General features: G+C 54.2%; 1 protein-coding gene across 3 annotated transcripts in view; it reads right to left on the bottom strand.

The window, feature by feature from the left end:
* The window catches only part of RNF144A (ring finger protein 144A), a 109,472-nt gene that overhangs the window by 23,348 nt on the left and 70,142 nt on the right, over positions 1 to 15,982 (bottom strand). For all 3 annotated transcript variants that reach the window (XM_045978929.1, XM_045978927.1, XM_045978928.1), the window contains 3 exons: positions 13,337 to 13,482; positions 3,625 to 3,729; positions 3,406 to 3,466 (listed from right to left, as the gene is read on the bottom strand). In XM_045978929.1, coding sequence (XP_045834885.1) covers positions 3,406 to 3,466; positions 3,625 to 3,729; positions 13,337 to 13,471 — 301 coding nt within the window. In that variant the 5' untranslated portion in view covers positions 13,472 to 13,482. The remainder of the gene's footprint in view (positions 1 to 3,405; positions 3,467 to 3,624; positions 3,730 to 13,336; positions 13,483 to 15,982) is intronic.

The following is a 15,982-nucleotide window of genomic DNA, read 5'->3' as shown; positions in this document are numbered from 1 at the left end:
TCTCAGGCCCGCCTCGGCTTCAAGGGGCCCAGAGGCGTCAGGGCGGACTGCAGGCCCTCACACACCTCGTGGCCGTGCCCAGCCTCCCAGTCACTCTCCGCACACAGCAAATGCTGCTACTAGGCGGCCTCATCGTCAGAGACCCAATTACACAACGGCGCAGAGGCCAAGGAGACCTAGTGAAGGTTTCCATGGCAATGGCTTCAGTTGTGTGACTTTTGTCCTCGTGGAGCTGTGACAAGAACTGCCCGTTCCTGGGGGAGAGATTCCCTATCGGAGAGGTAAACGGCAAAGAGTCTGTCCCAGCCTGCCAAAGGCAAGCACCCTTCCCGTGCCGCCAGGACCCCTCAAACCCTGCGAATATAGCCCTGGGGCTCTCCTCGTGGGCTGGCGCCAGCACTCCCATCACCGTGCCGAGTACTGCCAGCCGGCGTACAAGACAGGAATCGATCAGGAAGAAAATCCACACTGGGAAACACCAGAGAGCTCTTCTTTTGGGGAAGCATGTCAGTGCAGACATCTAAGGCTATGGATCACATACATAACTAATAATATACATAAGGCACACTATATCTCTGATACATCATGTCTAATGTTTTACACACGCATGTCTGTGTACAGCACAGGCTTTCAAGCAAGGCCAGTGGCCTATTTTCTTGCACAGCAGAAGAAAATAATCTCAGCTCCCATCTCCCAAAGACTCATTAACCCCAGATAAAGGAAGCAGGTCCCCAGTAGCTCTGCTTATAAAAAAGCCCAAGACTTTTTTGAAAAAAGGTGCTTTTCTTTTTAAACATGGTTTTCTTGGAGAAGCGTGCAAGGAGAGGCAAGTTTCTGGCTTTCACTACGCGCCTGTCCAGGCTCACGCTCCAGCCGCACCCCCAGCAGCACATCCCGTCCGGTGGGGAGTCCTTGGTCCCGTCAAGTCTGCTTACTGAAGGATCAGCTCGGCAAGCGGGTTCATCGGTCTGGGCTCTACTCTGGCGGAAAGCACCAACGCCACGCAGGACAAGACCCGACTTCAGCATTCATCGGACCTGCTGTCTGTCTCAAGGATAAAGAACCCAGGAGGTCACAGATACCTGCCCCTGGATGGCAAGAACTTCAGGAGCGAGGAACGGGGAGAGAAACACCTGCCTTCTGACTCAGTGGCTTAGGCAGGAGCATGGGTGTAGTGCAGTGGGGCGTGCGAGGGGGGGAGTCCCCTGCAGCGGCGGTCCCCATCGGCCTCTGGAATCTCCCACATGGGCAAGTGGGCAGTCAGAAAGAAAAACAAGCCCACAGTCTCCTTGGCAAAGATCCCAGCTGGAGGAGTCGGGGAGAGGAGATGAAAATCAAACTTGCTATGCCTGAAACTAACATAACATTGTGTCAGCTGTACGTCCACTTTAATAAAAGATCAAGGCTGGGATGTGAGAGGAGACGTTCTAAGACACAGCAGAGACAATGCTTACAACTTAGACTGATTAGGAACGAGGAGCTGTCAGAGGACCAGGGAGCTGGGTCCTCCTCCTGGGCGCCCTCCCCGACTGCACGTCAAAACGACAGACGAGGCCGGGGAACTCTCCTTCTGGTCATATCTCAAAACTTGTTCGCCGTACGAGCTAGAAGCGATTGCTTCCCGTGAGCTCCAACATTTTAACATTTCACTCAGACAGGTCTTTGGTCACAGTAAGTCTGAGTTCATTGTGTGTTTTCACAGAACGCTAGCAAAATGTTCTCGATGAGAAAAATGAGAAAATGAGAGATTTTGTTAACATAAGTCAACTTGGCTTCCTTTTTATGCAAGGTTAAAAAAAAAATCCTTGGCTTATCCAAAGCACTTGAAATGACAAAGTATTTGAAAGTACAAAGTTGAAATTATTAGGTAGGAAAGTTTATCCAGCTGTATTTTTACATGAAATTCAAGGTCAGAGAAAGTTAATTTTCTTAAAGCCCAAAGAACTACCAGTTTCTCTCCAAATTCTCTCTGGAAAATATTTTCAGACGAGACTGAAAGTTTCAGAAATCCAAGTTAATCAACTGTATAGCTCCACATGCTGACTTCTACATCGCATGGTGTTATATTTAAACTATAAACCCAAACGAAATGATGTATGTCATTTAAATAAACAAGCTCTTGAAAACAATTTCAATGCCATCAGAATCCTGTTTGTTAAAAAAAAAATTTTAACTTGGCCTCCCACTGCCTTTTTTTTTTTTCCCCCAGAAGTAAGCCCCAAGAGGAAATGAACTACTTTTAACATTTCTTAAAGAAAGAAAGACCTCTCCACATCTGGCTAAGCTAAGAATCGCTTGATCCTTTCCTCTGCTCTATTCTGCTTTCTTCCCATCTTGAGTGTTTTCCTGTAAACACGCAGCCCAGGACTGCCTCTCAGTAATGAGCATCTATCTGATGCAGACGAGGCTCTCTCTGTACCAGAGCAGGAAGAGGGGAGAGCACCCTTGAACGATTGCAGTCTGAGCTGAAAAGGTCAGTTTGGATCACGGTAAAATCGTGCACAAGAAGCAACATCTAAACATGTCTGTTATTCTGCTCTTTTCCAGTGAGCCCAAGGTCCAGGATACATATGAAAATGAAGCCAAACGGAAGGCACAGACTCTTTAAAACATCATTTTATGACCTTGGCACACTTCAGAGAGCCAAGCCAAAGGCCAGTCCTGGACATCCAACATATTTCAATGCTTGGCAAGGCCACCGTGGAAGTGATGTCATCTCCGCTCTGCACGTGCCACACAGGGCTCCTGGGAAACCCGGAGGTCTATGGCAGGCCTGGCTCCTGCCGAGTGGGCGTGCAGGACACAGATCTGGTCCACACTCCACCCTACGACCATGAGAGCTGCAAGTCTGGGCAGGTCAGTCAGCCTCTGCGGGGGCCGTGTTTACAGAAGGGGGCAAGCTGGCAGGGCCATCAGAATACTTATGGAGACGAGGGACTCGGGCCCAGCACCCATCTTTCCAGACCAGCCTCAGGGCAAAGGGACAGACTGCACTCTCTGGTCGCCACATTTCCACCTAGGGGTGCCCTCCCAACATCCTTCTGAACCTTCGGAGCTTTTAAATTCTGCACCATCTAAGAATTTAGTCCCGGTACTCTCAGCCCTAACCTGACTGAGGCATAAGCATGCCCCATGAGGGTCAGATCTCTTTGAACCAAATCCCCCTAATGAGTTGTGTTTTAGGATTCCTTCTCATTACCATGCAGAACCCCAAGAAAGACTTTCCACCTGGGAGCTCTGCAGAGAACTGAAAACGACGCAGCCATTTCAGGAATCTAACTTACATCAACGCTTTCCATCCAATATGCCAAAACCATGTGCAAGGCTATCCACCGGACGCGCCACCCCTGATGCCCCCGCTCTCCACCCCGGCAACCATGACCCCCTACCACGCCGGGCACCTACCTCTTTCAAACTGCAGCTTTTTGTATCTTTGCATAATTTCAGCGGCAACCATGCACTCAATCTAAGAAGAGAAAGAACACGAAAAAGACCTATAGCGGCTGTGGGCTGGAACAGAGCCCCGGTCGGCCTGCACAGAGCCCACGACACCCCCCCCCCCCACCCCCGTGCAGCAGGGCACCCGGCCCACGTGCAAAAGCCCGTCTGCTCAGGTGCTCGTGCCTCGTCCTCCTGCAGGCGGCCCTGTTTAGGGCAGGCAGCATCGGGGCAGCTGATTGAGGTTTCTAGTCCTTCTTTGATCAAGAGCTCGACGTACTGTTTCAGGCACTGAAAAGAAAAAGAACAGAGAAGCATCTTTCAACATCTTGACCTCCTCCAAGGCAAAGACCCATTGATGCTTAACCAGGCACGCCGTCCCACCACAGCTCCCTGTCTTCGCCGTGCCGCCCACAGCAACCGCCAAATTAGAGGTTCTGATCACTGGACAAGTATTTATGGGGTGCCCCACCCCGTTCCAGGCCACAGAACAAAGGCGGCAGGTGGGATCCCCACACACAACCTTGGCCAACACCACACCGGCAGGTCTCACGGTAGGAAGAGAAGCAGAGAGGAAGGTCAGGTCAGACCTCAGGCACTGTACTCAGTTCTTCCTACCGCACGGTTTCCTGGACCCTTGGATCATTCTTACAAGAAGGGCAGGATGATTTCACCTTTCGGGTGTGAACACGGAATCTCCACAAGAAGGGGCCTGTCAGCACACCGGGACAGCAAGGGCAGAGAGTCCCGCGTCCAGCCCGGCCTGGCTCGACTCAGAAATGCCCCGGCGCCCCTCCGCCATAACCTGCACATAGATGCCAACCCTCACCCTGAACCCCACTTCCCCAGCAGTCCCCCACTCCCACCGCACCACCTGAAGGACTGCTGAAAGTCTCAGGCCAGCCAGACAGGAAAAGGGGGAGACACCGCAGAGCTCTATCGAGGAGGAGGAAGTCGGACACAGTGCCCATGTGCTCCCGCCCCGTCTATGAGCCTGGGAAGCCCTCGCTCCCCGGAAGAGCACCGTTAGAAGAAGATGTGACCTCCCCAGGTGCGCTCGCCACCGAAAGCAGCAAGAGAGACTGAAAGGCTCACAGGAGAACTCGACGAGCATCAACACTGGGGCCACTACGTGGAGAGGAACCGGCGTCAACCATCCCAACAGCCTCCCCACGTCGACTTGCAGTCACGGCCCCAGTCCAGTATTTGGGGTTCATGATGCCAACACGACTGTCACCGCAACACGATGAAAAGTCATCGTGATTCAGAGCACCTGGGCAGCTCACTTAAGCGTCTGCCTTTGGCTCGGGTCATGATCTCGGGGTCCTGGGATCGAGCCCCATGTCGGGGTCCCTGCCCAGTGGGGAGCCTGTTTCTCCCTCTGCCTGTGCTGCTCCCCCTGCTTGTGCTCTCTCTCTCAAATAAATAAATAAAATCTATTTTTAAAAAACAGTGCATGCTTGATTATATGAATAATAATTCAGTCTAAATGGGTAATTTTCACCCTTCAGGCACATCAGAGTATTTCATCCATCGGAGACACGAGGCAGCCGTTTTGGCAATCCTCAGAATGCAAGGCTTCGTGCGTCCACAGCAAGACAGGTGCCCAGGGCCCAGCCCAAGGTCAGCTTGCACTCCTCAGCCCTGCCCAGGCTGCCCGTGAGTGCAGAGGCTCCATGAACCTCCACAATGCCTAGACTCTGACATCTCGCCAGGGCGATGGTTATGGAGAGCTCCCAGAGGCCCGGGTTTGAGGTCTCAGAGGTAAGCTCATCAAAACCCACACCAGGAGGAAGCCGGGTAGCAGAGAGAGGAGGGGGCTTTCCCACGGAGCCGCCAGCAGGCCTGCCCCCCCGCCCCCCGCTCTGGCCGTGAGCACCATGACAGCTGTCTGGGGGAGACAGCCACGCTGAGGGTTGGTGGCCTGTGACCCTTGTGACTATGCTGTGTCTCTGGTTGGGAGGGACCTGGAATGTACCAGGGATGGCTGGGTGACCGTGAGGCAGGAGGAAGACCACAGGCTTTGGACTAGACAGACTCATGGAACCGTTGTAGGCAGAGGCCACAGAAGGGCTCCCTAATGAGTTCAGGCCACGGTTCCCTTGACCATAAAACGGGGATGGCCATCTTGCTGGGCTTCTGTGATGGTAAGAACGTAAAAGCACCCAGCACAACTTCCATGACCATAGCGACTGTTGGTGCCTCTAGGGTGTCTGTCTGCGTGGTAGGATTCCTGGAGTCAGATACGTAAAAATCTATGGGAACCTTAGCCACAAAATGATGATTTTACTTTTTCTCATCAGTTTGCCAATCTGGGATCTCTGGAGAACGGTCCAAAGCCCTCAACTCTCCCAGCACCATGCGGGGCCGTGCACCACAGGGGCCTCTGGGCTCCCCAAGAAGCACACCACCTAACGTCCATGGGAAACTGCACGAGGGCGTCTCGACGACCCCGAACATCACTGCTCAGAACGGGCCTGCAGCGCAACAGTGAGTGCATCACGTCCGGCTGGATCGCTGGGAGCCTCTGCATGGTGCACCGAGCGAGCGACTGCGTTCTGGGAGTGCCCCTGTGTTTACTCTGTAAGAAGACATGGGGGCCAAGCGTCTGGCAGGCCCTCCCTGGAAAACCAGTCCAGTCTCCTTCCAGATGTCAAGCGGGTCAGGACTCCCAAGCCCTGTTTTTCAATCTAATCACAAGAAGGGATCTTAAAAGGAGGGCAAAGAATGGGGATGAGGTACTTCTCTAAGAATAAAGACAGTGCAAAAGCTGACCTGATGGGTTTCCTGCTGTGGCGCTTTCAGGGATCAGATGGCTTCCCTGGGGCAAGAATCCCTAGAGGCCTCAGGGGTCCCAGCTTGCAGATGAGAAAACAAAGACTTGGGAAAGTGAGGAATGGACCCAAAGACACTCTGTAAGTGCTGGAGCCTGACTCCAAGGTGGGGAGGGTTGTTTTTTGTTTTTAATTTCTGCCTTCTTCCTCAACGAAGAACTCTTTCATGGGCAATCATTTAGTACCTCCTTCCAGCTCCCTCTTATTATTTTTTTTAACAAGGACACAGAATTGTAGGTACTTTTTTTTTTTTTTTTTGAGTAGGTTCCACACCCAGCAGGAGGCCCAATGCAGAGCTTGATCTCACACCCTGAGATCAAGACCTGAGCTGAAATCGAGTCAGACCATTAACTGACTGAGCCAGCCAGGTGCCGGTTGTATGGACCTTAAGGTGGCGAAGTCCGAGTCACCCTGCAATGCATCTGTACACGTCTCTGATGCTCGGAGGCTATGACACCAAGCCCCCCCACCGCCATTGTGGGGAAAGACGCTCCTGCAGGTCGGGATGGTGCCATGTTCCTGACACCCTAATGGGGAGTAGGCCCCCCCAGAGCGGTGGTCAGGAAGGCTTCCCAGAGGACACACCCTGGCCAGAGGGACAAGGACATCCCAGGAAAGGGGGCATCCGCTGCACAAAGGGCAGAAGGAGGGAGGGGGAGCGTCAAGAGCCACAGAATGTTCCAGGCATTTCATTTTCCGCTTTGTCTTCCAACTCTCTGAAACCCAGTTCCAAGAGGAGACAGCACTGAAGATTTGCTTCAGTTTCCTGCCAAGGAGAAGCGGGCCACAGAGGCCCAGCGGCCTTGCCTGAGCTACAGCAAGTCTCCAGGCTGTTTTCTCACTGGAAGGTCTGCGGGCTGCTGCAGACCCAGAGAGCGGGAGAAAACCGCTCAGAAACTGTGCTTCAAGGCGCCGGAATAGCTTACAATCCTCGGGGGCCCACTTCTTATGAACGGGCAGGACAGGAGATTGCAGTGGGACCCCAGCAGTGGGACCCCAGTGGACACCATCTGAAGAACAGGGGCCCGGGAAGCACAGACCTGGGTCCGACTCCCAGCCTACCTAGCTCCCAGCTGCACACGAGGGACAGCACTTCCCAGAGCCCCATTCCACGTGCTGTGGGAGGAGAGAAGCCTGCCACCACCAAGCCTGTTCCAACCGCGAGGCCAGCCCAAGGTGGCCACAGTCACGAGCTCGGGCAGGCACTGTGCCTTCCGTGGGTGTTAGCACGGCAGCCCCTATGGCTACGGCTGCCCCGAATATTAGTGCACGGAGGGCTCCGCACACAGGTCGGGACCCAGGGAACGCACAACCCTCTGCAGGCTTGCGATTACAGACGCCCAGTAAGGACGGGGAGCCCCAGACCTGGCATGGAACACTCTCTTTGAAGAGCACCGAGTCAGAAGTCCACAGGAGTGAGTTGGTCACCTGTTTGGGATTTCTAGGTCAGTTCAGCAGGAGGACCTGCTTTTGAGAGAGAGCGTGTTGGAACCGTGCTGGAGGTGGCAAGTCTTGGGGGGGGGGGGTTCCTTCAGCACAGTCAAAGCAAAGAGGGAGACAAGCCAGCTACGGGTTACGTGAGGACAGGGTTGGACGGGGGCGTGCTCGTTCAAGGAAGGCAGAGCACAGGCTTCCCATTCCCACGTCAGGCCCACACGAAGCACAGTGACCCCAGGAGAAGGGCTGGCTTGACCACAGGTGTGCCCAACACCGAAGCTGGTACCGGAGGCCCATGGGGAGCGGAGAGGGAGGAGGGGGTCCGGGCGGCATGCAGCAGTGGGGAGCTTCCTGTGGGAGGCGGTGGGGACAACTCCCCGTGTGCCTGGAGTGCAATTACCCCAGCAGAGACTGCATTCAAGAACTCAGCCTCAGCGGGGTGGGGTACGCTTGAGTGGGGCAAGGAGACCAGGTAAGCGGCTCAGGCCAGCTGTCCCCATCGGGGCAGTGTGCGGCCCTGGCTTCGGGAAGTAACAGTGATGTCAGCTCATTGGGGGTCTGGACACATCCCAGCGCCTGGCCTGGAGCCAGCAGGGATTGGAAAAACCGACCATCAAAACGAGGCGTCCCCCGTGGAGTCCTGCAGGGGGTCCCCAGCCCTGCTGATGGAGCGCAGGAGGACTGTTCTGAGAACCCGGTGGTGGCCAATGATGGGCAGGCTCTGATGAGGTGGGACCAGAGTGGGGCGCAGGGTGAGGTGGAGGGTGACCTGGAGGCCATGGTTAGGACAGTCTAAAGAGGACTCAGTCCCGCTCTAACAACCTGGGGGCTTTTCTGGGCACTCAGGGGCCTTGGTACCACGGCTCTATATGGAGAAAAGAGCCAGGAGTTGAGGCTGGGTTTTCTGCTCCCACACAGAGACCAGGGAATCCTCGACCCCCTTCTCCTGGGGCAGGGGTAGGAGGAGATCCCGGAGAGAGTGTGAACCCCTCCTCTGAAGGGGGCACAAGCCCCTCCCCAGGGTGGGGGGGAAACAGCCTCCTCTGCAGGGGCACATGCTTCTCCCTGGGGTTGGGGGGACACAGCCTCCTCTGCGGGTTTGGGGGAGACAGCCTCCTCTGCAGGGCGGCAGGGGGAGGAGGCAAGCACAGCCCCCCACCCACCACACCTGTAAGCAGCAAATGTGTACAAGGCTTGCAATCAGCTGATGTGAAAAAGCAAAGTCACAGAGCAGCAAAGATGAGTCCTGAAGCAAACCTCCCCTTCACTGCACAGACCTCCCAGCGGAAGACAAGGCAGAGGTATTGTGGCGGGAGGGTGCCTCACAGATGTCAGCGGCAGAAACACGGAGAAGCCGTCATGTCACACACTCAACCAGCACCGATTTGCTCTGCACCCAAGTCTAGGAGCCAAAACCACGGAAGGCAGAGAAGTCGCGGGGGTACCTGTGCTGATGGGCGAGTCAGTGCGTTTCTGTGTGCAGCTCTGTGGCGTCTCTGTGTGTGTGCAGGCAGAAGGGGACACAGATGTGTGACTCTGAGGCCCCAGCAGGGGACAACATGAGTTCGTGCATAGCGGCTCAGAATCGGGACACCTGAGGGTTCTTTCCGCAGAAGGAGGCTCCGCTCACTTCCCCTCAGTACCCTAGGCTGTCTCGACTGTCCACAGAGCTGAGGATTACTCCAGTAAACGGGGAAACCGACGGCGTGCTTGCTCTTTACCTTGTGGACAGGAAGGGGCGGGGGACACCGCTAAGGATCTCCATCGGGGGACCTTGCCACAACAGGGCAGGGGTCCAGGGCCCTAACTGCAAGAGACTTGGATGGGTCTCCTGGGTGCGAACAGGGATGGGGGCTTTGGGATGGAAGGTCAGGTGAGAGAGAAAGACCCCGCGTGTCCTTCCTCGGTTGGAAGGTGCCAAGACCCAGGGGTGTATGGAGGACGGCCCCTGCCCCCGGCCTGGAATGTGGCCCACAAGCGACTCCAGGGCAGCCCCCAGGCCTGTGTGCAGCTTCCCAGCAGAACAGATGCCAGGAGTCAGCATTTTCTTAGGGGCCGCTCATAGACAAGCTTCGGATCAGGACACAAGCAGCAAGTGAGGGAGACAACCCGAGAGCACTCTAGAGCGGGGCATTTCATCTCTCTGAGCTGCCGTGTCTCTTCATGAGACGGGAGCATTCTGCCCACTTCACAGGATTTTATGACAAGTGAGATGATCGTGGTAAGTCACCAGCAGTTAACAAACGTTATTCCCCCTTTTCTACCCGTGAGGCAGAGTTTGAGGGAAGCTAGAAGCCAGAGATAGAGACAGAAATCACTGTGGCGTGCCTGTGAGCAGTACAGGCAGAGAATCCGAGGGCCTGGGAGACGGCTCAAGACCATGCAGCTCCGGGAACAGGTCTGCACGGGGACACAGAAGGGCCTTGCTGAGCTACGTGTCCATGTGGCCGCCATCTTGGCAGCGGGAAGCCCCAGGCCCTGGTCCATTCTCAGCCCCACACCGCAAGATATGCCTTTCCCCATCGTGAGACCCAAGACTAGGATGAGGCCCTCTACAGCACTGGGCCCCAGCCCAGAGAGCAGAAGCTGTGAGCTGTGCCCCACAGAGGCCTAGGGCGCTCAGAGCCCCCAGGAGCCAACGTGCAGGACCGATGACCCGCCCACGGGGCCCAAACTCTATACCGACAGAGAGGCCTGCTTTAACCACTTGACACCATTACAGTCTCCCCTGGAGACTTGCATCTGAGTGGACCCTGAGCTGAAGGACACTTTGAACACCACCCCCCAGCATTCCCTCTTACCATGTCGTGAGCCCCAGCTGGCTTCCTCTTAACCTGAAGACACTAGGATTTCTTAGACACGGCTCAGATTAGAAGGAGAAGTGGAATTACAGCAAGAGCAGTTGCAATCGTGGAAGTAAGAAAAGTAAGAGTAGCATCTTCCTCACGCAACAAAAGCCGTTGAGAACTCAAGCACCGACCATCCCAGTGACGGACATTTTTTTGAGTGTCACTGTGTGCTAAGGTTTAAGGAACAATGAAACAAAACAAAATCCCCACTCCTAGTAGGGGGCATCGGTAAATAGACGTCGTGACAACAGAATGGGGCAGAAGGAGCCAGATACAGTAAGAGGAGCTGGAAGCTTCCAGTACTTTGGAGCAGTTGAGTGCAGGAACTGAGGACAGGGGAGGGGATAGGGAACAGGAGCTTTGAGTCTGGGTAAAGGCAGGGACCCAATTACATGGTGGCATTTCCACCCCAAAGGGCCCGAACTACAGAGGGTCATCTGAGCTAGCTATCGGAGAGAGTGTGAGCGGACAGAGCCGCCGTGGACACACAAGCAGAAGTGGGACCGTCATGGTACAGGGGCCGGATTGGGAGGGTTTTGCTAGGAAACGTTTCCACTGTGCCCCCTGAGCCAGCCTTGGGTCGTCAACTTCCCTGCCAGGCCAGAGCCACAGAGGGAGCAGTAAGCTTAGGGGCTGGACTGTGGGTACATTTCCCAGCGAAAATGGATGGCACTGTCCACCTCGGGAGCCACAGCGTGGCCATCGTGGAAAGAGCACTTGACTACAAACCGCAGGTCTCAGCTTCCCCCACCGTTAACTACTGGGGGACCCAGCACACCTGTCGAGGTCAGAAACAGCACCTGCATTTCAAGGCAGAGATGCCTGACCTCCCCATCCTGGTTTCCCCTTGGGCCCCTCCCTCCTTGAGGTCAACATCCCTCAGAACCTAACAATAACCCTCCAGTGATTAGTTTAGAAGAGGCTTCCTTCCTTCCAGACACTTTTTTCTCTTTTCTCTTTCCCACCTTCCCCCATCTGTCCTCCAGGAAAGGGACAGTTACGACTCCTCTGATCGCAGCCCGTGGTGGTGGGCCGGGGTGACCTGAGGCCCCCACACAGGGAAGAAATGGGGCGCGGGCACCTCCCCCACTCTCAGTCTGTCAACACACAGGTGCTTCCTCTCTTCTTGCTGCAGACACAAGTGCGACTGTTTTTTCAACATTTTCATGTTTAATACCCGGTTGTGAGAAAAAAAAAATCTCCAACGTCCTGCCATCTCTCAGAACTGCAGACGCCCCTTTTGTGGGGACGGTGTTTTCTCCCCTGCTTCAAAGTCGGCCCCTTACATTAAGCACTTGATGTGAATTAGAGTTGCTTACTTGTTTTTACTACAATTCTATCTGAACAGAAAACCAAAAGAACAACAATGAAAGGAGGAAAGGTGGGGGAGGGGAAGAGCCAGTGACTGAGACCCAGCAAGCTGGCCCAAGGGCACAGGACAGATGGGACTGACTCCACCCCTGGGGACCACAGAAGACTTTCCCTCAGGCAAGCGGGAGGCAACCTGCATGAAGGAAATCACTCAGTCCCGACTTCCCCCCTCCTAGCTCTTCCTCTAGGAACGAAACTGAGTCCCATTCCCGGGGCTCAGTGGCTGGAGGTCCCCATCTCTGCCTCTCCCGCTCCCCTCTCCCTCCCGTCCTTTCCCACCTCAGGAAAATGTCAAAAGAAATTTCCTGCCCTCCAGGCTCAAGTGACTTTCCTGAGGCTTTAAGGAGCTGCATTTCTTGCAGATCAACAGTGAGGCGGACTCCCTGTGGTGTGGTCTAGTGAACTTTTAGTGAGGAGCAATGGTGAGTCCTGGCTGGACATGTGTTTAAGGGGTACGGAATCCTGTCCCCCAGAAAGGCAGCAGATGGAGACGAGAAGGTCTGCAAAGCTCCACCTCCCTATCTCTGAAAGAGACATGCCATCGAACATGCCCACGTCCCAGGGACATCAGGAGACACGAAGTCAGGTCCATGCAACAAGGGCAGGAAGGGAGAACGCGGCTCCTGCAAAAGGGCAGGGAAGGCCGTCTGGTGACAGATTTTAACCTCGACATTTGAAAAACACACCGGCAGGCCACCCAGATGGTCCATTTATAAGACGGTTAAATTCAGAAGCAACTTTTTGGGTTTTTTATAGTTGGAAGGAAACATTCTTTTTTTTTCTTTTCTGGACTTTTTTCTTTTTTATTCCTTGAATGGGAAGAGAAATCAAGTAGAATTCAAGATGAACTGAAAATAAGCCCTGTATCCTCATTTTCCCTTTCTGAGGGGTGACAGGCTGGGTCTGAGTGAGGCCTGAGGGAAAGAGAGGTCCCTGCGGTCACTAAGAGCAGCTCATCGGGCCCCAAATAATGCTGGCTAAGGCACACGGAAATGTAAATGCGATTTCAGCGTCCTCTGTAGCATGGCACGGAGCAAGCTGACATGAGTAGCCGGGTATCCTCCGTGCGCACTCACTAGCTTAGCACCTTGAGTTACAATCTCAAGGACGTAATCATTAAATTAAATTTAAAATGAGGTATGGTAAAGCTTTTTCTTTCTGGAAAGGCAAGCTCGTGGCATGATCAGATTTCCTCGGTGGCATTTCCAGCCTCTACCACTCTGTTTAACCTCTAACTTCTGCATCGCGAGCTCCTGGGATGGAAATCTACTGGGGTGCCTGACGGATTCCGAGGCGAATTCTTCCAGGAACTGCAAGAGAGACTCTGTCCCTGGCAAAGGTGGGGTCGAAGGTCGCGAAAAATGAACGCAAAAGCCTCCTCCTGGAAGTGTTTTTAATCAGACCAACCAGAGTGCAGAAGATGCATCGGCACTGGGCGATGGTCGTCATCTGCTCCACCGGGTACTCCCCGAGACACAGCTTGCACGACACCAGCGGGTCGAGGGCCAGGTCCCACGTGGGCCGGTACCGCGCCGCGGTCATGGCAGAGCAGTCTGAAATGAGAGAAGCGCGGGCCGTCAGACCCCCTTGTGCGAACTCACGGGCAGAACCGCGGCGGGAATCCCTTCCGGCTGCAGCGAGGTCCCCGGGAAGGGGCCCACGGATCTAGACAACGCATTTGGGCCCCCTGGGTTGTAACCATGGGTTCCTGACTTGGGTCTGCGGGGGACCCCTTTCCCACACAGCCGGTATGATCGTGTCTACCCTCCAAATGGCAAACGACCCATCCCATCCCTCCATCCCTCCATCCGTCTCTCCTTCCTCTGGGCATTGAGTAGGTCCTCTCCCACTGACCAAGCACCTGGCCCAGGAGACCAAAACATTCGCGAGCATGGGAAGGAAGCTTCTGTTGAAACAGTCTGGTACGATGAAGCTGCTCTCCGGTCTGTGTTGAACATCCTGGAGGAGCAGTGGGCGAAGCCCCCTCCTCATGCCCAGGGCCGTCCAAGCGGAAGGCACCTTTCCTCACCGGCTTCCAGCCACACCGCCCATCGAGATCGATAATCTCGAGCCATCACCCTCGAGAGTCAGCTCGACACGGCCGTCTCCTTACACACACACGGTTTCCTAACATGTGAGCTTCGGGCAGGCAAGGGCCTTAGAGACTTGCTCACATACGTGGGCCAAGTGCGCCTCACAGCACCTGGCGCCTGGCAGACTCTCCTACACACGAATAAAAGTCCCCTCACTTCCCCATCCTCCCCAAACCCTCCCTAACCTGCCCACAGCCTGCTCCTGACAGCATGGATTTTTCTGTTCATATTATCACACGGATTTCCACCCCTGCTGCTTGGGGAAGGCAGGGCAGGTGTGGACCTCCGGTTCGTAGCTCAGCACCTGATCCACGGTGGCCACCCCACACCTGCTGGTTGAGTGAACGGACACATCCTTGCCTCTAGGCATGCGCATTCTCACCCTGATCTCCTGGAGCCTGACTGAAGCCAGTGAGGGCCGGTGTGCACCTGCAATCAGTAAGCATGTTCCTTGTTCCCCATACTCAGAACGGAGTCAGGTTTTGTTAAAATCTCAGACACGGTCCCTGGCCATCTGAATGCTGAGAGGGAGCTCCAGCGACCCAACTCTCAGGGTCCGAATGGACTTAGACAACGGGTGTCTTTCTCTGTCCAACCCTGCTTTTGAACTGGGCGACAAAAGCTATAGACAGCAAGAGACACCTGCCTTCCCTGCTAGTCGGTAAGGCCATGGTGTCGGGGTTTTTCTTGTCCAGTTTTCTACTTAAAGCAAAGGCAGGTGTATGTTACAACAAATATATAACACAGGAAGAAAAACCAGATCAAAACACCAACCAATGACCGGAAGGGACACAAAATGATTCTAGCATCTTAGAAAGATTCAGAGACGTAGGAGACACAATTTCCCGCCTCCGGGTCTTCAGATTCATTTCAGGAACTCTCTCTGCCACATAAAAAGCTAACTGATAATATAAGGCAGGATGTGGTCAATGTGAGAAATCAGCGCTCCAGGTACGTGGTCAAGATGCAAGGGAGTCTGGGTAGAATCGTTAAAATAGCTTCATGAGGAGGATGAAGTTTGAGTTCAGAAGGGAGGTGCCATGTCACGTGGGTCAAAGACAGCATCTGTCAAAACGGAAGACAGGATACGCTAACCTCTTTCCCTGGACAGAGACTGGCAGCCCCACAGTAGGAAAAAAGGAGTTCTCTGCTCTGAGACAAAGAGGACGCCCAGAACCCGTACAGGCAGCTCTGTGCCCATCACTGGAGTTGGTGCACTCCTGTCTGTGATGGGGCTGATGAGCCCGCCCCCCGGGGATGCTGTGAGGACCTGGAACTTGCAGGAAGTGCTCAGGAAAGACCAGGGAAGACCCTACTCCCCCTCCCGAGAGGTCTCATTCAGCCATCCTTTTATGGATCTGCGAGAAAGACTCGGAGATGTCAGATATTTCCATCATCTGTACAAGTTATCTCTAGGGACAAGGAGCTGTCATGAGAACTTCTGAAAATGTATTTATATCCCTTCCTCAGGTTCTGTCAGTCGCAGCTCACTAGGTATCACTAAGCCAGTGTTCGGGCAGGACTCAGCCCTGTGGACTCTATGCTGGGCGTCCAAATAGGGGAGAAGCTACCGCACCATCTTGATCACAGTCTGAGGAGATAAGACACAGTGACAAAGAACACAGGGACATCAGTGGTGTGAACTAACAGATAAGCTGGGGAGAGCCTGACCTTCAAGAGCTAAGCAGATGAGGGCAGCTATTAAAAGCCGGCAGGAATCCATGCGGGGAGTAAGGACAGAGATCAGCATTCAGGGCAGGAAAGGGACAGTGCCCACGAGGATCCGGACTCCTCCCAAGACTGCTAACAACCAGAAACACCTTAATCCAAGTGTACTTCCTGTTGTTAGAAAAGAACTCTTTGACACAAATTCAAATAACTTTTGGATTAGGTGGAAACTTCGACATAATTTAAGCAAGTTGTCCTTTGACCAGCTGCCCATGGGGCCAGCACTCACAAT

This window comes from Meles meles, chromosome 15 (genome assembly GCF_922984935.1).
Source record: "Meles meles chromosome 15, mMelMel3.1 paternal haplotype, whole genome shotgun sequence".
NCBI classification, from domain to species: domain Eukaryota; kingdom Metazoa; phylum Chordata; class Mammalia; order Carnivora; family Mustelidae; genus Meles; species Meles meles.
This window is presented reverse-complemented; position numbering and strand designations above follow the sequence as displayed.